The sequence below is a fragment of the Triturus cristatus genome, chromosome 4_2 (genome assembly GCF_964204655.1).
Source record: "Triturus cristatus chromosome 4_2, aTriCri1.1, whole genome shotgun sequence".
Taxonomy (NCBI): Eukaryota; Metazoa; Chordata; class Amphibia; order Caudata; family Salamandridae; genus Triturus; species Triturus cristatus.
Window position 1 is genome coordinate 736,845,217 of NC_140586.1, and position 20,785 is coordinate 736,866,001.

Consider the following 20,785-nt stretch of genomic DNA (forward strand, 5'->3'; position numbering starts at 1 on the left):
AGTACCTATCTTTCCTTTAAATGTAACTTCCCCAAGTGTGATTAAAAGTTGGCAGACCACTATCCTTAAGGGTCATGGCCCACTCAACGAGGGCTGTGTCTACGTCTACAGCATTTTCGCTGGAGTATCTCTTCCAGAAATGTGCCGTGCAGCTACGTGGAAGAGTAGACACATATTTACAAGACACTACCTTCTGGATTCTACAGTCCTAAATGACGCAGCGGTGGGACAAGCGGTGCTTCGCAATCTGTTTCATTAAGGTGAGCCATCCCTGTATACCCTCCTACATTTAAGGCAGTAGCACATTTTATGTTATAAAGTATTTGTTCTGTTAAATGGGTGTAGGAACTGGTTTCCTAAGTATTATTTCCTATGATTGTGACAAACAGGTGGCCTGATATTTATTTTTTTAAAGATTTGCTGTAGCATTGTCTTGTTATACTTTTGCAACATAGTATAGCACTGGATATCTATCTAGATATACTCTTATTATAAAGCGGGAAACCTTTCCTTGGAGCGCTTTATGCTAGAAATAATTGAGAAGACTTGCGAAAGGGTTTTGTTTTTTGTAGATAGAACTTAAAGCAACGCCTGATGTCTAGCGAATGAGGGTTCTTTACGCAGCAGTTGATGGGTTTGGGAAGAAAGTCTTTAATATCACCGGCTCATTCAGATGGAAGTCCGAAGGAACTTTTGGTACAAATTTTGGATTTGTGCAGCGGAGAAGACCATCCGCCTTGAATTGTCAAAATGGTTCTTCTGTGACAAAAGCTTGTATTTCACTTACTCTCCTGGTGAACGTTAATGCAAGAAGCAACGCTACCTTCCACAATAGGATTTTCATCTCTGCCCTGTGAATCGGACTTTTATAGAACTGCGTGCCAAAACTGACTGCGCCAATTGTAGGAAGTATGGCAAGAGATGTTCTGGAGATGAGGAAAACGGATGTATTACTGCTTGACAACACCAGGTACAGAAACGCTTCCAATTGAAACAATACGTTTTGTTGGTACTATCCACTCTTGCTCTTGCCAAGATAGCGCGACAGTCGTCAGGAATATCTAAATCCTGGAACTCATTGAACTCAGGAGCCATGCCGATAAGTGAAGGTGTCAGTGATCTGGATGGAGGATCTCTCCCTGGTTCATCGTGAGTAGGTTGGAGAACACTGGTAGACGGATGTGCGGGACCTGGGAGAGGAGAAGCAGTTCAGTGTACCAGTGTTGCCGTGGCCATGCTGAAGCAATGAGAATCAGCTTGCAAGGCTCGTTCTTCATCTTCCTGATGACTCTTGGGAGAAGAGGAGTGGGCAAAAGGTGTAGGCAAGGATGCGGGATCATGCAAATCGGAAACGCATTCCCCCATGACCACAGTTGGGGAAACCACCTTGCATAGTACCGGCATTTGCGGTTCCGGAGAGTTGCGAATAGATCTAACTCTGGGGTGGCACAGCGGCTGAAGATGTCCTGTAGAGTCTGCTGGTGTAGTTCCCACTTGTGGCACGATGTTGTGAGCCTGCTGAGTGAATCTGCTCGGATGCAGATTTTGTGAGTTATAGCACATTCCCATAGCTTCTGCGCCGTTCTTGATAGTAGATGAGATTGTGTGCCGCCCTGTTTGTTTATGTAATGCATCGTTGTAGTATTGTCTGTTCGGACAAGCACCGATGAACCTTGTATTCTGGGTAGAAAAGCTTGAAGGGCTAAATGGACTGCTTTCAATTCCAGGACATTTGTGTGAGATTGACTGAGTCCGATGCCACTTGCAACTCACCTGCAGTTCTTGGAGGTAAGCTCCCCAGCCCTTCAGGGATGCATATATGGTGATTACAAAAGGGTGATGGCGTGTGCTTAAGAGATAGCCCTACCAACAGATGATTTTTGTCTAACCACCACTCCAAGGCCTTTAGCATTCGTGGGGATACCTTGACCACATCATTGAACGAATCTTTGGACTGTGCCTACTGTTTATCCAGCTCCTCTTGGATAGGTGGCATTTTGAGGCGACAAAATGGGATCAGAGATATGCATGAAGACATCATTCTTAAGAGTGACATGTATAGTCAGACTGAAAGAAACTTTTTTCTTTTTATGGATGCCGCCAGCCTGAAAAGTCATCGCTGTTACTCTTCCACAGGATATGCTTTTGAGCACCCCGTGTCTAGCTCTGATCCTACAAATACAATCTTTTGCGATGGGGTCTGCATGGACTTTTCCAGATTGAGAGTGAGACCCAGTCGAAGGAAAAGATCTGTGCAAGCTTGTGTCGAAGCTCGTGCTGCTGACTCGGAGATGCCTTTATCAGCCAGTCGTCCAAATACGGGAAGACCTGATGCTGGCTTTGCCTGAGGAATGCTGCAACTGGTGCACAGCATTTTGTGAAAATCCTGTGTGCTGACTTGATGCCAAACAGAAGCACCTTGAACTGAAAATGCCATCTGGGCAACCAAAAACCTCAGATATTTCCTGCACTTTGGATGAATAGGGATGTGGAAATACGCATCTTGGAGGTCCAATGAGGTCATGTAATCTGATTGGTTTAGAAGACTCAGAACCTCTTGCAGAGAAATCATCCAAAAGGATTGATTCTTCAGGTAAAGTTTGAGGCTTCTGAGTTTGAGAATTGGTCGCCACTGCCTTAGCTTCTTTCTGATTAAGAAGAAACAGGAGTAGAAACCCTTGCCCTTATGACAGCCGGACCTTTTCTATCGCCCCTTTGGTGAGCATTATCTTGACCTCTAGTTGAAGAGCTGTGAGGCGTTTTTAATGAAAAGGCTGTGGCAGGGTTGTAGGTGTATCAGACGTAGCAACCACTTGTCTGAAATTTTTCCAGTGCGGCTGAAAGTTTTTGATGGGAAGAAACGAGGAGAATGTGGGGAGGAATTTGAAGTCAGAGCCTGTTAGATATTGTCTACGGCCTCCGTCCTTGCCTGGTCATGCTGCCTTTTCTCTGTTAGGTCTAACATAGGATGTCTGCGGAGGCTGTTTTTGCTGGAAGTGGGAACGGTAAGGCTGGTGACTTGATGATTAAGAAGGGTATTGATATTGCTGATAGCCTCCCCTATATGATTGTTGTCCCTTCACACGAGAACCACGAAAAAGAGGTTTCCAAAATTGGATAGACTCGAAAGACTTGGGGGTATCCATGTCCTCTTTTATTGACTTGAGGGCTACTTCCACTTGCCTCCCAAAAAGATCCTCTCAGTCATATGGGAGGTCTAGGATTTTATTTTGAACCTCAGAGCAGAATGAGGTGGCTTTAAGTCAGCCCTGCCTTCTGAGAACCGCCGCTCCTGCCAGCTGTCTGAAACCAGTGATGGCAACATCCATGGCGGAATCTATTTCATTGGATGCCCTCTCTCCTTCATGTAATATCCTCTTCACCTCTTCTTTAGCATCCTCTGGGAGTTGATTCATGTAGGAAGCAATGTTGGACCACATCTGGCAATCTTAGCACCCTAAATTCGCCAGAGAATTTGCTGCTCTCACTGTCAACGCTGACATTGCTGAAAACTTTTTCCCAATTGAACCTAGACGCCTGCCGTCTTTCTGGAGGAGGCAAAAGGGGTACTACCAGGTGCTTTGAGCGGCGTTGAGCTGCCTGTATAACCACTGAGTCTGGTTTCGCATGTCCCGTAAGGCAAGCTGGTGCATTGTCTGTAGCTTTATATATTTTGTCGAGGCGTGGAAGCATAGCCGGTATGGAAGCTGGAGTCTTCATAATCCGCATCCCTTCTTCCCAGATGTAATCCTTAATCGTTTTGTCTCTAACGGATTTGCAATATGGTTCTTTAAAATCGCAAAGGAAACAGTTGGATTGCTTCGAAGGAAGAGGTAAGGCGAATCTTTTTGTTGCTTGCTCTAAAAGTTTATGAAACCCTCCTATATGCTCTGGTAGAGAGTCTACCGGAGGAGGTGTAGGTGAAGCAGGCAGAGAGATAGAATAATTATCCAATTCTGCGCCCGTGTCGCAAAGTTCTCCTTTTTCACGTTCTTCATTTGAAGAAACTGTTTCCTGGAGAGGCACAGACTGCGAAGTGTTTTGGAGTGACTGTCTGGTAGGAGAGGATCTTTGCACCGGTGACCCCACTATAGGCGGAGAGACAGCAATGGAACCGCAGGTGGGAAACGGTGGCGGTAATCTTCCAGCATTGACTGAAGATCTGAAATTAAAGCAGAGGGTGCTGTCACCATCTCTTGATGATAGTACTGCCGGCCTGGCCCAGGCTGTGCATAGTAAACTTGGCAATGGAGATTTATCCCTTAGTCCTGATGAAGGAGTCTTTGTCGACGAGATAGTCGGCGTCGATGGCTGCGTCAACATTGACCGTGATGGGCTCAGCAATATGATGTCCTCCGGTGGCATTTTCTTCCTTGTCGACAACGAATCTGTCGGCGCTGATACCGTAGACGGTGACCTCGTTGATGACCTCGTCGCTGACAGTGTCTTCATCTCCGACGGTGTCTTCATTGGTGGCTGTACTCTCTTCGTTGATGATGATGATCTCGTTGACAGCAACTACTCTGTCGGCAGTTCTAACTTTAGTGACAGAGAGGAGATTATCTTTGATGATGCCAGAGGGATGGTTGAGGAAAACGGGGCCGGGACAGACGACGGCGAATGTCGTCGCTGACAAGGCTGTAGAGAATGATGTCGACGTCCCTGAGGAACATCCCCTTGTTGTCGATGGCAAAGCCCTCTTCAGTGGCAGAGAACTTGTAGATGGTTCTGAAGAAGGCATTTTAAAAGTCAATTTAAGGTCTGAAGGTAGAGTGTTTGGCTCAGATAAAGATTTATAAGGTTGAGCTTTCTTGAGAGACTCTTTACTGTGCCCTAAGGAGACATCCTGAGAGGACTTTTTGGCACATTGTGAGTGGGGTTCCTTGATAAGAGTGCGAAGAAACCCATTCTCTTCTGAGGGAAATCTTTGATGATGTAGACTGCTCGATTTCGGAGTCTGACACAGGATTAGACCTGGTCTTCATTTTTTGGAGCCAAGTAAGAAACCTTCCCTCACGGTCTCAGAGTCTTATTCGAGAAGGTGCGACATATCTTTCAGTCAGATGCCTTATGAGAAGAGTATAAGCAATACATGCACTCTTTGTGAGGGTCTTACACATACAGTCTCTTTTTCAGACAAGTGGCATAGTCTCTGAAGAGAGCTTTCTTAGCCTTTTTTGACATGGTTCAGCCAGATGTGTGGTACAAAACAACTATAAAAAAACTGAAATATATCTGCTTTGAGAAAATATAACAAATAAAGTCACTTTCCTGTGATTTGAAGTCCACAAAATATTCTTTAAGTTTGGAGAAAACAGAGCAGAGCTCAGAGGAGACTTCCTAGCACAACATGCGGTTGAAAATCTGAGGTTCTGAGTTTCTCTCAGGGGTGTTCTAGATGGTGATTGATGCTGATTGGCTAAAGGAAAACTTTGGTCTCTTTTTTTAATAATGACTATGATAGGTTAATAAACTCTGAGGCCTAGGCCTGTTCTAGTCTATTCCGATCAGTCTTCCTTTATCACTACTACTACTATTTAATTTAACGGGGACTCCCATTATGACGGCAGGGAATGATTTAAGCAGGTGAATCTATGAAGGCTCCAATACTTGAGTAGTTAGCACATTCACTTTCAGTCATTACAATCATGAAGGTTTCTTTTACAGAAGGCAAGGTATCCAGAGGTTTAAAACAAAGTAGGACCACTGAAGCCACATTTGATCAATGCTGTTACTGCTATTTATCCACTAATTTAAAGATCTCCCTTCCTTAGCGAAGGTGATGCAAACGATTGTGTTGTGCCAAAGGACTAATCGTAACTAATTGCAAACACTATTAGGTTTCTTACAATCCAAGTTTTAGGCCAAGATGATATCCTGGCATGGATTTACTGGATCATAGGGAGTGGATTAGAAGAGGCAGATCAAGAAAAACCAGCAATCTATGGCACTGGACCTATATATTGCCATCGACAATACAGGAGATGGCATATTACCAGAAAAGCTGAGTACTATGGGGGAACTGGTGCAAATGCAGTGTGCTTTGCTAATTTCCTGGTAAATTAGGTTAAGAGTGGTAATCTGCTGCTCTAACCGAATCCACTAACCCCCATGTGATAAAGGCCTGTGGAGTCCCTAAGGGGTCCACCCACCCTTTTCAATGCCTATTAAAACCCTCACAGGAGCTTTTGGTCAAAATACATCGGATGCAGATTGTACTCATGTTGTCATTCCCCTTTGGAAAAGACAATTAGGAATATGAATGAGGTCGCAGAACTGGTTACTTCTGAAAGAAGAGAAAATCAAATCGTTCACAGTAAGGTTTCATAAAATAAATTGATAAATCTAAAAAAGCACCAGTGAGTGAAACATTTGGTTAAAATTTGCATTATGAAAAACTAAACGTTTATTGACCTATTTGTCCCTTATCTGAGTCTTGTGGAGAGAAGTACCCAACTAGCTTACTTTTATTTTAAACACTTTTTATTAGCTTTGTCAAAAACAAGTAGCAGAAAGAGTCAAGTAATGCCTATATTGGGTCTTTCAAGCAGAGATGAACTGGACATTCCTATACAGCGAAGACCTTTGGAAACAATCACAGACTCAGATTTCTGCCTATGCCCTGACATCAAATACAAAATGTCTAAAAATTATAACTAACATATAAAATCACTTACCTTTGGTAATAATATTTTGAATGGATACTGTATCTTCTCACCTTTTGAATATCGACTGGACCTGGAAAACATTTTTTCCCCACCTCAAGTTCTCCAGCAGGTGGATCTACTTGACTCCAGTGGCAGCTTTTTGCACCTCAGATGTGACAATAATATGCAATGTGTGGCAAAATTACATCCTGACATCCGTTCCTTATATTATGTCTAAGACTGAGGGGTGCAGAGAAGAACAAAGACCGAGCAACCATGACAATTACAATCATAGCAGATGACCAACACACATATACCGGGGTCTTATTATCACTAACCATTGTAACTCAACAGGGGAGGAGGGACGGAAGTGAGGAAGATGTACCAACCACCATAAATATTGCTAACAAAGGTAAGTATCTTTTTCTTCTGATACTTCCTTTTCTCTTGTCAATGGGTCTGAAAGCAAAGTAGTGACAGTTAACCCAAAGTAGGCATGTCACACCGCCGGGGCAAAGGAACGAACACTGCATGCCTGAGCTATTAAACAGTAATGTTTTACAACAGTATGCAAAGAAGAACATGTTTTTGCTCATTAATTACCAGCCATGGGACAGACCAAGTAAAAACAGGAGAAGCTGCTGAGGCCCCGATGGATCGAGCACAAATGCCAGCAAGAACATATTTCTAGCTATAGTAAAGCAGACATTTATACACAAATCATACATTTATAGAACACTTGGCCTCATCAGGCTCATGCAAAGGCCAGAAATGGCTCATTGTCATCTTTGTCATGTGCAAGCAATGCTTTATGCGACTGAGGGCCTGAGGTCCAGCTTATTTAACATCTCTTCTTCCTTGGCAGGTTGAGAAAGAAGAAAGGAGGAATGAAGAGTGATGGACTGCATCTGTGGAAGGCAGACAGGACCTTTAGCATGAAGGAAGGACATGTGCGAAGTAACATTGTTGGGATATAAAAGAGGGAAACGTAGCAGAAGGAAAAGGCCTCTAATTTGCCAGCCAAAGTTAGTACCACTATGAAAACAGCCTTTGTGAACTCTGCACTAGTTTGAAAGGAAAAGAAATAAAGACAGTTACCTCCAAATTAGAATCCCACAGTGGAATAATAAAAGGGACAAGGGAAGACACCAATAGCACAGATCTTTTACAAACTGCACCACTTGGGGTTACCGAAATAAAGAAGATTTATCAGGGAGACATAACAACTGACATGGCAGCCAGAAATCCCTTCACAGAAGTGACTGCAAAAGCGTGCTGTGCAAAAAATAGCCCAAAGTGCAAAACATCGGGTATGCAAGATTCAGACCTTAACCTAGCACCAGCCAACAAATATAGGAACCTTAAGAAATCAGGTTAAAAAACCTGTGCCCGAGGTGAGAGGCTATCATGATACTGAAGCCACTGGCACCTCAGGTAAAAGTGAAGTGCTATCAAATGCCATCTTGCTTGTGGAACCAATAAGATGTACGAGGTTAGTAGGTACAGTAGGCAAGGAGCTTTTGGACCAGAATTGAAGTTTTATGCAAAAAACATTTGACTAATTTCATGCCCAGCACCTCATTTATAAAACAACTTCTGCTTTGGGGATTAGGTGAACTTCTGGTTGTGGATGGAAAAGCCCAAGTCATGAGAAAGGTCATGATGAGCTGAAGATGGTCTATGACTAGCACAGCATCAGCACATTGTCATCCAGGTACGAACATATATGCACTCTATCTTCTGAGTGAGGTCACCATCACGGCAAGAACTTTAGTGAACACTCACAGAACAGTCATAACACCAAATGGTAGTACTGCAAACTGGTATTATTGGAACCTCACAGTGAATTGAAGCAGGACAGGGAGGATCAGTAGATTCAAAAAGCTGTCCTAGAGATCATGGTACTCCAATCAAATCTCCCAAATTGAAGGCCAGTCGAACCTCGCTCAGCAACCCCATTATGAACTTGTCCTGCTACATGAAGTAACTTAATGGGCCTAATACCAAGTGGAGTCAAGGACCACTGTTCATTGTCTGGACCAACAAATAAAGGGGGTAAAGTCCCATATCCCGCTACTCCAGGGGCACAACTTTAAAAACCTCCACCACCAAAAGAGAGGTGTGTCGGTAGCACTTCCCCAAAGTAGGAGGGCAGTCAGGTGGGAAGACAATTATAGGCAGGCATAACCCATGTAGTGATCTGGACCTTCTTCAAACTGGGGGTATATGAGCCCCTCTCTATACCACCGGAAGATAGTGATGGAGTGAGGAAGAGCCAGCGAGGTCTAATTGGGGAGACTGGAGTTGCTGGTATTCATGTTGTGGGTACATACTAGGCTTGAACCTGCTGGATCAGGGTTGTACCACCAAACCCTTCAGTGATAAATGTGAAGACAAATATTTTGTGTCACAGGGTACACGTCTATGGCATTGTGTGATCTTTCACTGAGCTGCAAAGTTTCTCCTGGGCAGTATTGGCTCCAAGAATGCTTCAGTGAATAAGAGCAAGGGTTAAGACACGATTAAGAATGTTATTCAAGATGCTTGACTACTATGGGGGGCTTGGCTGTGAAGCAAGATGGCTGCCTGCTGAAGGGGCTCTGCTGGCCGGGCTTAATATCCTTCACTTTCCTAATTTACATGGAGCGATCGTAACTCCTAGCACCAAGAAATACATTCTGCAACCTGCGAGGGACACAGACATACATCTCCGGTGCAATTTGACGGCTGGGAGCGGTGACTACCCTTGTGTGAGGACATTGCGGGGTGTGACGAGGCCACGTTGCGGTGGCAAGGCTGAGACAGCGCGCTAAACGCGGGCGTCCGCAAAGCACCCCCTGGACGAGACAGCACTGCAGTTGCCTCCCGGATACCATAGTCTGCGGCAAACAACGGCACAATGTTGCGACGCCCGTGTGGCCTGGCAGCGAGGCGCGCAAACCAGTGTTGCAGAAACGGGTGCCCGTGTAGGTGAAAGGAGCGATCGACGCTTGGTTGAGTCGCGTCCTGTCGCGTCCTGCTGAGGGAGGAACAGGTCGAGTGCGGGCAGCGTCTATAACCGCTGTGGCAGTCATGGCGGACACCGGGCCCCAATAGGTCTGGCGACAGTGGATAACGCACTGGGGTGCGGTAGCTGCTGGAGCGGCCTGAGCCTGCAAGAAGATTGAAGGCAGAGTGCGCACATTCCAGTACAGGCTTCGGGCTGGGGTTCCTGCAGCACCAGCTGAGAGCGGACGACTACGGCCGCATAAGTGATACTTGGGGCTGCTGATTGCAGTGCGGGAGGAGCCTTCTCAGGGCTGAGGTTTGCAGTTAGGCCTTCCCCAGCTGTTGAGTTGGCCCCCACTAGTGGCGTGCTTGGCTGTGCTACCACAGACCTGCGTGCACAGTGCGGGGGAGCGGGGGTAGACACCAGGGGCGTGTTAGGGCAACGCAGGGTGTGGTCGTCCTGCGCAGCTTGGCTACCCGCCGCTGCAAGGGCTGCGGCGTAACAGTGTCCTCCCCTGGCTAGCCCCTTGGCTTACTGGCCCTTGAACCCCCACCCTCCCTGGCCCATGGGTAACTGTGCGTGTCAACTGTAGAGGTGGGCCTGTGGTCGCTTCTGCAACGGAAACTCGGGAAGGCGCAGAGCCAGCCCAAGTGTAGGCTTAACCGAGGAGCCAGGTCTTAAATGATGATGCTCCCTCATTTCGTTGAACGTCTTCGATGGAGGGGGTGCAGTCGAAGACCTCTATGACTTCCGGCTTTTTCTTTTTGTGGGACTTACCTGAACACCCGGACAACTATGATTGCGATAAAGCTCCATGGCTCTGCAAAAAATTCTGGGACCTTCCTCTTGACCAGGATTGAGACTGTCTTGGTGTTGCACATGGAGCGGCAAGGAGCTTGAGGGATCATCCTCTCAAGGCCTTGGGGTACAAGGTGGGGCAGTTGATGCAGATTTTTACATTGTGGTTGCACTCGGGCACCAGTGACAAACAAGAAGTGGGTCGGTCACCGACATCTGTTGGTGACTGGCTCCACAGGGCTTGAAGCCAGCTTTTCTATTGGACATTACTCCCACACCAGGAGAAAGATTCTCAAAAGACCGCGTAAAAGGTCGGAAAAGGGTCTGTCAAAAAGTGACTGAGGGTAGCTCTCTCTGGATCTGTGCTGGCTGGGCATCAGCTGACATCAGCACGCTTGGGTGGTGACTATAGAGGCACCAAGCAACCATGCATGTCGCTTCAGCTGTGGAAGCTACACAAAGCTGAACAACGCTACCCACTGCCACACAGGGCTACTGCTCCCGAAAAATTTCCAGATCCAGTCAGAAGACTGGAGATAATTTTAAGTTAGGAATCTGCTGCTAGAAGTCTTGATCAGATAGGCTGGGCAGCCAGCTGGGCTGTGGGGTAAGGCTGATATTGCAGATGCCAATAGATGCCTGACCACGGCCAAGGAAGGGGCAAAAGGACTGCTGCTTTGATCTGGAAGCCAGAGAGACCCCAGGGACCGGACAGTGCTCAGCTTTCCCGAAACCACTCCAGTGCCATATCTGCTTTGTTACCAAACAAGTAGGCACTATCGAATGGCATGTCAATAAGAGCTGCTTGAACTTCTACTGCAAACCCAGTGGACCGCAACCAGGTGTGGTAGCAGAGTGCCACCGTAGAGGCCATGGAACTGCCCAGGGGAGTCTGTGGTGTTCAGCCCACACCCAATAGCGAACTTTGTTGTATCCCTGCTGTAAACCAGGGCTTTGTTGAAGATGGTGCTGCCTATTCAGGAAGCATGGGGAGCAGTTGGGCAACCAAGTCCCACAGAGCATTGAAATATCATCCCAAGAGGCATGCAGTGTTCACCGACCGCAAGGCCAAGCTGGATGTAGAGAAAAGGTATCCAGCCTCTTTGATTACCTATCTGGTGGGGTGGAAGGAAATGCATTAGGGTTGATCACTGCAGGATGTAATTCCAAGCTCTCAAGGAAAGAGATGGAAGAGTAAGGCTGGGTCTCCTGAGGAAGGGCAGTGACGACGAGCAATCATATGATACACAGGTGCACTTCTCCAAGTTTTAGCCCAGGCCCCCAAGAAGAATGTTAGTGAAGGTCTCAGCTGAGCTCGCCCATGGGTGAAGCACCTCTGTCAAGACATTAGTTTTGACCATGATGGCTGGCAGTTGGCTCAATGACCTTTGCTGCCCTGCACATCATGGTGTCAAAAAATTCACCCTCCTCTGAAACAGAAAAGAGGAAAGCATGCCAGAGTGTGGGGTGGTGTCTAGGCCACTAGAGTAATCCAGCTGCTCATACCAGTTGTGTTGGCCAGGGTCCTCATCAAAGGGACCGTACCTCTCTTCCTCATCTTCTTCTGCAAGGATTAAGTGCATGTCTAAGGGTGGCAATTTCAGGGGGTTGTTGGAGCCTGAACCGTGCCGGGGCAGACGTTGAGCAGGGTCGAGGCGGGACAGACTTTTGAGTTGGAGATCGGTATGGGTTTTTCATCCAGCAGACTCTAGGTGTCTTGGTCAGCACCGGAGGGAGAGGGCCGTGGTAGGTATAGTCATCCATGGTGACATCAATTCAGAGGCCCCGGCTGGCATTGAGGGCAAACCCGCCAGCAGTAACCTACCCAGGGCACCTCACAGCCCTGTGTGGCCCAAAGCTGCACCAAAGGGAGTCAGTGGCACGAAGGTAAGGTGCAGTGCATCATGGAATTCTTTCAACTGGGCGGGTGTCGCTCAAGGGAACTAAGGGCCGCGTGGAATGGGTCCTGATGCCAGCTCCACAGGTGAAGTGCGGGAGCAGCGCATCGAAGCACAAAGTTTGACTGGGGAAGCCTTAGAAAGCTTCAATGTCTTTCTTGTGCTTCTTTGACTTACCAAAGTTAGAGAAATAAGTCTTGGGAGAGGAAGAAGATCATCTGCGACAACAGCTCAGGCAGCAGCCACAAGATCAACCTCGACACAGGCCTTGGGGTTGTGCTCTGACCCCAGACACCAAAGAAAGACCAAGTGGGGGTCAGACATAGACATATGTCTGTGACATTCCAAACAAGGCTTAAACCCTGTAGGTTTATTAGGGGACATGTCCATAGCACACTGGGAGCAATTGCTCAAAAATAGCTGACAATACGTCGAAAATGTTGGTTACAAAAATTGATGAGGTAGCTCTACGGATTCACCTAGTTGGCGTGGAAAGAAAGGAACTGTGAACAGGGTCAGCAGGGCAGGTTGGTGCTTATGTAGGTATCACGATGTGACTTTCAACATGGGCAATGCCGATGTGGGGCCAACAGACGCCACCGACTGGTGCGCAGAGGTATTCTCAAATATCTGGATCCAGTCTGACTACTGGAGAATATTCTAAGGTGAGGTATCTGTAGTTTGAAGTCTCTATCAGAAAGAGGTTGTTTCTCTCAGAGTCAATTTCAGTACCAGGCCTGGTATGAGAGAAAGACGCTGGATTATTGACAACTACAAACCGCAAATCTCTTGAAAGTTCCTCAAGTCTTCTGTCTGCAGAAAAATGGCTCAATTTTGAGAGCTTTACGAATAAAGAAATGTTGACTCTCTGAGACAATTGTAGGTTCAAAGAACATATAAGACTATAGAGCGGTGCTTAATTTGAGTCGCTGCTTGCCTGTGCTTGGTACTGGCACTTAATTGTTAACACCGTCGCTTGTGACAGTCTGCCACAAGGTGGCGCTGTCTGGCTAATTTAGAGATACATTCTGGTAAAGAGCATTCCGGTAAAGCTTGTAATACAGGTCTGATCAGTTGTCAGGAAGAAGGGGAAAAATGTTTCATAACATACAATGCATTGGAGCAGTTTGAGACCGGTTTCTATTCCACAGCCAAGTACATACTTTGCTAGCTTATGGTTGAATGACTCATTCAATACACATCTAAAGCACACTGCATGTCTCTAGCTATTGCCTGCAAAGAAATCCACTATTGCAAGGTTTATGGACCTCATGCCAGATTAGTGGTATGTTTTCAAATGTTTTGGAAGACCTTTCCCAGTTGTTAAAATGTTGCAATGCTTGAACTGAATTGAAAGTGTGTTACCATATCTGGGGGTACACATTTAATCCCATCATGGTATTTATGAACTGTAAACAGATCTTCAGTTTATATCTTAAAATTCAAAAATATTTAAAGAAATGATTCGGAAAGTCTTTTTTTTATTAAAGAATAAAGCATTTTGGTTAATTGTTGTTTTAGTTAACAGCTAAACAAAATCTAAATTTATGTATGATGCAATAATTATGTGGTTTTAGATTAAAAAAATCTTTGGCTTCAAAAAATATCAGCTACTTTTGTTTTTTGACCTCTAAAATGTAATGGGGCATTTATTAATGTAAAGCATACAGCAAAATATGCATGATAGTTCAGTCAAAAGGACTCTTAATCTTCCATCCCCATACTGAGCGTACATTCCTTTGAAAGTAGTATTGGAAGACCTGATGGAACTTAAAACTGAGATTAGTGCAAAGTCTATTAAAAAGGTTTTTTTTAGCTGATAAAGACTAACCTTTCGGCTTGGTCCTCCTTTTTTGGGCTTTCTCTCCCCAGGCTGTTGGCTTAACAACTTTAAATACTAGTACTTTTTTCTCTTGTTGCAACACAAATATGACCTACCCATGTTCTCATGTAAAGCACTTTAATACCCCGCCGGCAAGGCAAAACTGCATAATTAAATAATGAATATTAATTCAAACAAACATAACATGTACGAGCAACAAAACTGTACAGTTTCCACTACTTACTCTATGCAACGCTTTGGAGAAGTATTACTTTGATAGAATTCATCTGCATCGTAAAACTCATCTTCGCTGCTCGAGTAAGAAAAGTCTGGGACTGTGTTTGGAGACAGATTCACATGGCTTGGTGTTGTTAAACTGCTACTTGGTGCAGACTGTCCACTTCCTATAAACAAAAAGTGCATGTTTTCTAAAAGTAGACATAGGCTTTTTAACATAAAAATGAGCTATTTGTTAATATGTGACTGCAAGACATTTAACAAACATACCACTGAAACAGAAACTTCAACAAATCACAGACCAATGTATGTTAGTGAATTCTGTGGATGTGTTATAGAAATAGATTTGCATATTTTTTATTTGATTGGTGTTATAGTAAGTAACTTTTATTGTATATGGTTAATTAAAACGATTTATAAAATACATTTAAATAAAGCTCAAATCTATAAAATCATTCAGTATGCTAAAAGTTTATAAAAGAGACTAATAAGTGCATAGTAAAAAGATTTAAAATTTGAGGGGACTACACAGCCATCTTAATCTAGTTCCGTTTCCCAGCCGATGGTTAAGGAATTATTCTTTCGTGATCCTCGAATATCCCAGGCCAAAGTATATTTGAAGGCTGAGTGTTTCGTAGCCATTGATGGTCATCCGTGCATGGCTCCTTTTTGCAAAGGTGGCTGTATCTTCTATTAGAGAGAGGCTTCTAATGGTCCTTCACACTACTTTTTTAAATAGTGCGTAGATGGTTGTAGACTGTCCCAGAGTTGCAAAAGGCCTGTGGTTGCAAGACTGTTTTTTAAGAAGTTTCTGTCCGGTGATGTTGTTCAATGCTGTAGTTCTTGCAAGAGTAGGTGGTTTAAAGTATTCGCAGGGGCATTCCTGATTTTGTGCCAACAGTGTATATATGCCCCCTGCCTTGCAAAGTGTTGTTTAGTGAGCCAGAATTTCAATCTGATCTGAGTCGCCGAGGCATAGTGTTTTTTCCCCCCCCCCAATCTGATCTGAGTCGCAGAGGCATAGGTTGGTATATTGAACAAGATCTTACAGACTCTGATAATAGTGCTGTCCAGAGGTTTATAGTCTCTTCCTCTCAGGGCTTCTCTACCGTATGAGATGGGGGCAAGATTTTGGCTTGTGCGACCTGGACTTCAGGGGAGAGTATGGGGTCTGTCAGCTTAGGTTTTAGCTGCTTCAAAGATGTTGCTAAGACCAGGTCTTTCTTTTCTGATTGTTTCGAGCTGACTAGCGAACGGCCCGCCATTATCAATGGTTAGTCCTGGGTATTTGTAATTTGATGTGTTCTGAATTTCTACGTTCCCCAGATGCCAGACATAAGATCTTTTCAAGGTCCTTTTTATAGACATAGTTTTCGTTTTTTAGAGATTTACTTCTAAAAAGTTGTCTGTGGCGTAACCCTCTAGTGCATTCAGTAGGTGTTGCACGCCTACTTGAGTGTGGCTAATCAGAACCACGTCATCCGCATATAGGATGCTGGATAAGGCCTTACCACCCATTCTTGGAGCATGTGTACTGCATAAGTTTAAGGTTTGCGTCAAATCTGCCAGGGTTGGGGCAAGCACTCAACTTTGTTTAAGCCCTTTGGTGGTAGGAATGCGTCTAGAAAGGTGTGTGCCATCACCCAGTTTTACCTGCACCCAGGTTCCTGTGTGGTGGTGTGTTAGCATGTATAAGAGAGTGTTTGGGATTTGCCAGCTTGCCAGTTTCTTCCACCGCCATGCTCGATATATGTTGTCAAATGCTGCCCTGAAGTCTATGAAGCAGAACTGCAGTGCTTGTTTAGTTGACTTGGCCATGTCCATAAGGAGTGGCATGGTTAGGATTTTGGTTATTGTGCCATCAGTTTTACAGAACGCTGGTTAAATGGAATAACTTTGTGTTCTGCGGCCCAGTCTTGAAGATCAGCTAATAAGGTGCCAGCAAAGTATTTTGCCTCGATGTCAAGCAGGGCAAAGAGGCTGTTGTTTTTCGGGGAGGTTTAATCGCCTGATTTATGGATTGGCGAAATGTCGGAGTCCTTCCACAAAGCTGGAAGTTGACCCATCTGCCTGATTTCACAGAAGACCGGGTCTAACATATCTGCCAATAAATCTGTGCCTTGTTTAAAAAGGGCTAGTGGAATTCCATTTAGTCCTGGAGCTCCCTCTCACCTGTTCTTGGAGATCTGGTGTTTGATTATGGCTAAACAAGTTGGTCTGTCTGCATCCTGGTATGGTGGGAGGGGTGCAGCAGTTTCACCAGGACACAGGAGGGTACAGGACCACAATCCCCAGAGTCTGTTGCCATCTTCGTTGCTGCCCTGCGCATGGGGGCGCATATTTAACAGTCTGGGCTCCCGTTGCATGGGACGCCCATAACAGTTTCACCAGGACACAGGAGGGGTCAGGACCACAAGCCCCAGAGACTGTTGCGGCACAGCCTCCACCTACGTTGCTGCCCTGCACCTGGAGGCGCTTATTTGCCGATCCGGGCTCCAACTGCGCAGGACGCCCATAGCAGTTTCACCAGGACACAGAAGGGGGCGGGACTTCAAGCCCCAGAGTCTGTTGCAGGATAGCCGATGCCTACTTTGCTGCCCTGAGCCTGGAGGAGCATATTTGCCAGTCCGGGCACCGGCTGTGCGGGACGTGCCCGGGCCAAGAGCGGGCCTGTCTGCGGCCAGACGAGGCTGGGCTGGGCCTGCTCTCTTGGTCCCCCCCACTGAGAATTTGTATATAGCCTGCTGTAACCTGAAGCTCCCAACAGAGGTAATTATTATGGAACCTATTTATTATATTGGCATGGACTAGATAAGTTTTCCTGCGGCAATGCTGTGTCTTGTTACCATTGTCTCCAAGTACCAGCTTACTGATATTGAAGCCATGGGTAGACGGAAAACTACACTGGCCCCAATTCCCACTAATTCTACATTGGATGGTTTCTTGCAAAAAGCTGTGGGGGTAATCAGTAAGGAAATTGAACTTACGGAATGAAGACTATCAGTAGTTCCTAGTCAATCATTATCTCCTCAGGATTCTGCAGATATTATCATCAGTGACACCGAGCCCTGGAGTTTGGTACCACTGTCTCCAATGGTGAACAATATAGATAGCCCTAATGTTTCTGTAATTGCTAGCACAAATAAATAAACAAAAATATTTTGACCAAGGAGGAGACTATATGCCCACAAGCTTCAGGGGTAAAAGGAAAAGGGCAGAGTTTAGCCCAAATTAAAGTGGCAGTGACCTGCGTTGAAAAGGTATCTGCAAGAATCTTTAAAGGGGAATGTTACTAGGACAAGAGGTGGAGTGGGTAGGGAGGCATCATTGGTGAAAGTGGATTCTTCTTTCTTCAACAGAGTTAGCCAACTGATATCAGAAGCCATGAACCCTATTTTAGAACGGTTGGGATGTATTGAAGAACAGCTCAGTCTTGTGGTGAGGGATTCAAATGGGTAAACAAAACATACCACAATGAGGGATAAGGCCACTTGCACTGATAAAAAGGAAGAAACGGGTACTCTCCCAACAATAATATATACCCCAAATTTGAAAGAGGTTTGCTTTAATAAGTCTTCTTTGCCAACTGAAAGGGACTCCTGGGAGACATTCCCAGCAAGGTCAAATCAAAAAGTGGGACCCAGGGTTAGCATCACTAAGGCTAATCGATCTGATCAGGGTTTGCAGAATAATTACAGAAAGGAACATGTCAATTGTACAACATACGCACCTACTCGTGGGGAAGGGGCGCAAGCCCTACTAAATGTACCACCCCCTAAACTTTGATACTAACAGGAGTTTCCCCAGTGCCGTTGGGCTATCATGAAGACTGTCAAAGTCTTATAAATAAATCAGCCCATTGGGTATCAGCAAAATAAGATGTCAGGTGAAGATAATCAATATCGTTATGGCACAGCAGGTTAGCTGGTTAGGCTGTACACCGAAATCTGTGGAAGGAGATTGTGTGGACTTGAATTTCAAGGAACCTAGGTGTGTGCTTTTTGTGTTAACACGCCTTAAAGAAGTGATGGGCGAGAATGGTCCCATAAGGCACATCCTCTGGGTTTTTTTCATCCTCCCCATACGTGACCCAGTTCTCTACAGAGGCCAGACCAAATTCAGCCTAAACACTTCAACCCTACGCACTTACAGCTGAATAACTAGTCAAACAGCTTTGAAGCACTTTCTGGCCTAACTGACATTGACTGACTGCAGGATTTGCCCTGCAAGGTAGACAAAGTGGAGGGGGTGGGTGGTGGGTTAAGATTTTTAAAGTAACAACCAAATGTGAAATGAATTGTGAGGAGGAAGATGTATCTGAAGAAGTGACCTTGTGAGGAGGAAAATGTATCTGAAGAAGTGGCCTTGTTCTCTGCTGGTATCTCTGATGCATCTGTTAATGTAAATTTGGGGCAAGTTCCGCAAGGTGATACCAATACTAATTTACATTTTTTATCATGGAAAATAGCTGGAGTCGATTTAAAACTGAGGAAAGATGATTGGTTGGGTTTTATTGGAGGTTTTGATCTTTTATGTGTATATGAAACCTAGTGTGATGGTGTCCAGAGAGTCGTTGCTCTGATGGCTTGCGGTTGAGATTGGGCCTTTTGTTGCACTCTCCCAGGTGTTTCTTAATTGTTAATGGAAGTGGAATTTCAGGAAGTGAGTCCAGGTCTCCTCAGAAATGTGTGGTATCACTCCTCCTTATTTTGAAATTGATTGTGTGTTTGGAGCAGGATCCTCCTGGTACGAGTTCAAGTGGTGCTGCAATGGCCTGAACGAGTACCTCTTGCAGCCAATGGTTGCTGCCCCCGTAGTCACCGAGGGAGAAAGATACCCCGCTGTGGAAAAATGGAAGGGAGACCATAGTATAATCTAATGTGGAGCATGCGGACTCACTATAGTATGAAGCTGCTGGAGGGGAGTAGTCGAGTAATCTGCCATTTAGTACCTAAAAGTTGATAATCTCTAGGTCTTGCAAAATGCACTTGTATGTCTTACTTGCTCTGCCGCGCGCGCAAGCTTTTCTTTTGTTCGGAAATGTTCCAAGCCGACGATTTAGCCAGTAACTCTTCTGCAGACGAAGATCCCAGAAGATGTAGATTGAGATCCCCTGTGAGAATGAGGTTTGGGGTATCCTGTTCACTTACGGCTTTCAAAAGATGGTCCATCAGGTGCCTAGTGTCTTGGTTTTTGTTTGTTTTGGGTTTACATAGCTATTAAAAATGATCACTTCCTCATTTTGAAAGTAGGTCTTGATCGATGATGATGAAGGAGGAATTTCCTTTGCGGTGGGTATGCTTGTTATTCACACATAGGTTGCCAGCAAGCCTGACAGATGCCCACATTGTCTTTTTTTGATTGCCAGTGTGTAAAAGCATAAAAACCACTGTAGTTGATGAGGTTCGGTGATCCTTGTTTCCTGTAGCAGCACTATGTCATATGATCTTATATATGATAAAAACTCTGGGTCAGTTGCCTTGCTTCTAAGACCGCAAATATTCCGTGAGCAGAAGCGAAGTGTTGACTTGGATGGCTTAACCCTCCCATCCTGTTGTACATTTGGTCATTGCATGGGGCCGTTAATAGTTCTGTAGATCCACTGATTATGTGAATATTCAGGTAATAGTCATGGTAGCTGCCTGGGGTGGCTGGAGCAGTTGGTGTGTCCCTGCTCCCTTGACATGCCCTGTGCTCCCCTTAGGACTGAATGAGTGATTCCTCTACCGCTGCTGTTTTTATTCTTTATGTTTCCGAGCAGTAGAAGGGGGTAGTCTACTTTATGGTAAGATGAAATACTTCTCTCCCATGCTTTTCATGTTTCACTTTTGTTTAGCACTAGATTGGCGAGGAAGGGATACCTCCATGTGGATTTGGTGATTTCTGTTCATAAGTGTGAGTCGTTCCTGATGAACCCTACTGAGAACAAGTTGGTTGTTTTTATGTCTCTTTGGGGCTGGAATTGTTGTGAGTAACTAGAAAATATTGCCTCTGAATAATGATGTCACAATTCCCTTTTGATTCGAACTCTGGTATAAGGAGTAGGGTGCAGGGCTCCGACTGCTGTCCGAACGAGGATCCCCATTGATGAGCTTCACCACCTTGGAGCCGGTTGAATATTTGCTGCTTCTGTACCCTGTCGTCATGGTCTGCATGAGCAGATGTTACATGGGAGTTGTTGGCCAGTGTGGTCTGATGCCTTCTGATCGCCAATTGGGGCCTTCTATGTCTTCTTCTCCCTGCTCTTGTCCCTGTAGGTTATCTGGCAATGGTAAGGGGCTAGTGCTGGATTTTGGATCGTTCACCCCCGGCTCATGTGGTTTGTTGCTAGCAGAGTTGGGGCTGTGTTATTTGTGGATATGCTGGTTGTAGCTGGTGCCAGATGTCTGTTCAG

General features: G+C 45.3%; 1 protein-coding gene across 12 annotated transcripts in view; it reads right to left on the reverse strand.

The window, feature by feature from the left end:
- OSBPL9 (oxysterol binding protein like 9) overlaps positions 1–20,785 on the reverse strand; it is a 1,355,357-nt gene that overhangs the window by 406,355 nt on the left and 928,217 nt on the right. For all 12 annotated transcript variants that reach the window (XM_085602637.1, XM_085602632.1, XM_085602635.1 and 9 more), the window contains one exon: positions 14,399–14,558. In XM_085602637.1, the coding sequence (XP_085458763.1) occupies positions 14,399–14,558 (160 nt within the window). The remainder of the gene's footprint in view (positions 1–14,398; positions 14,559–20,785) is intronic.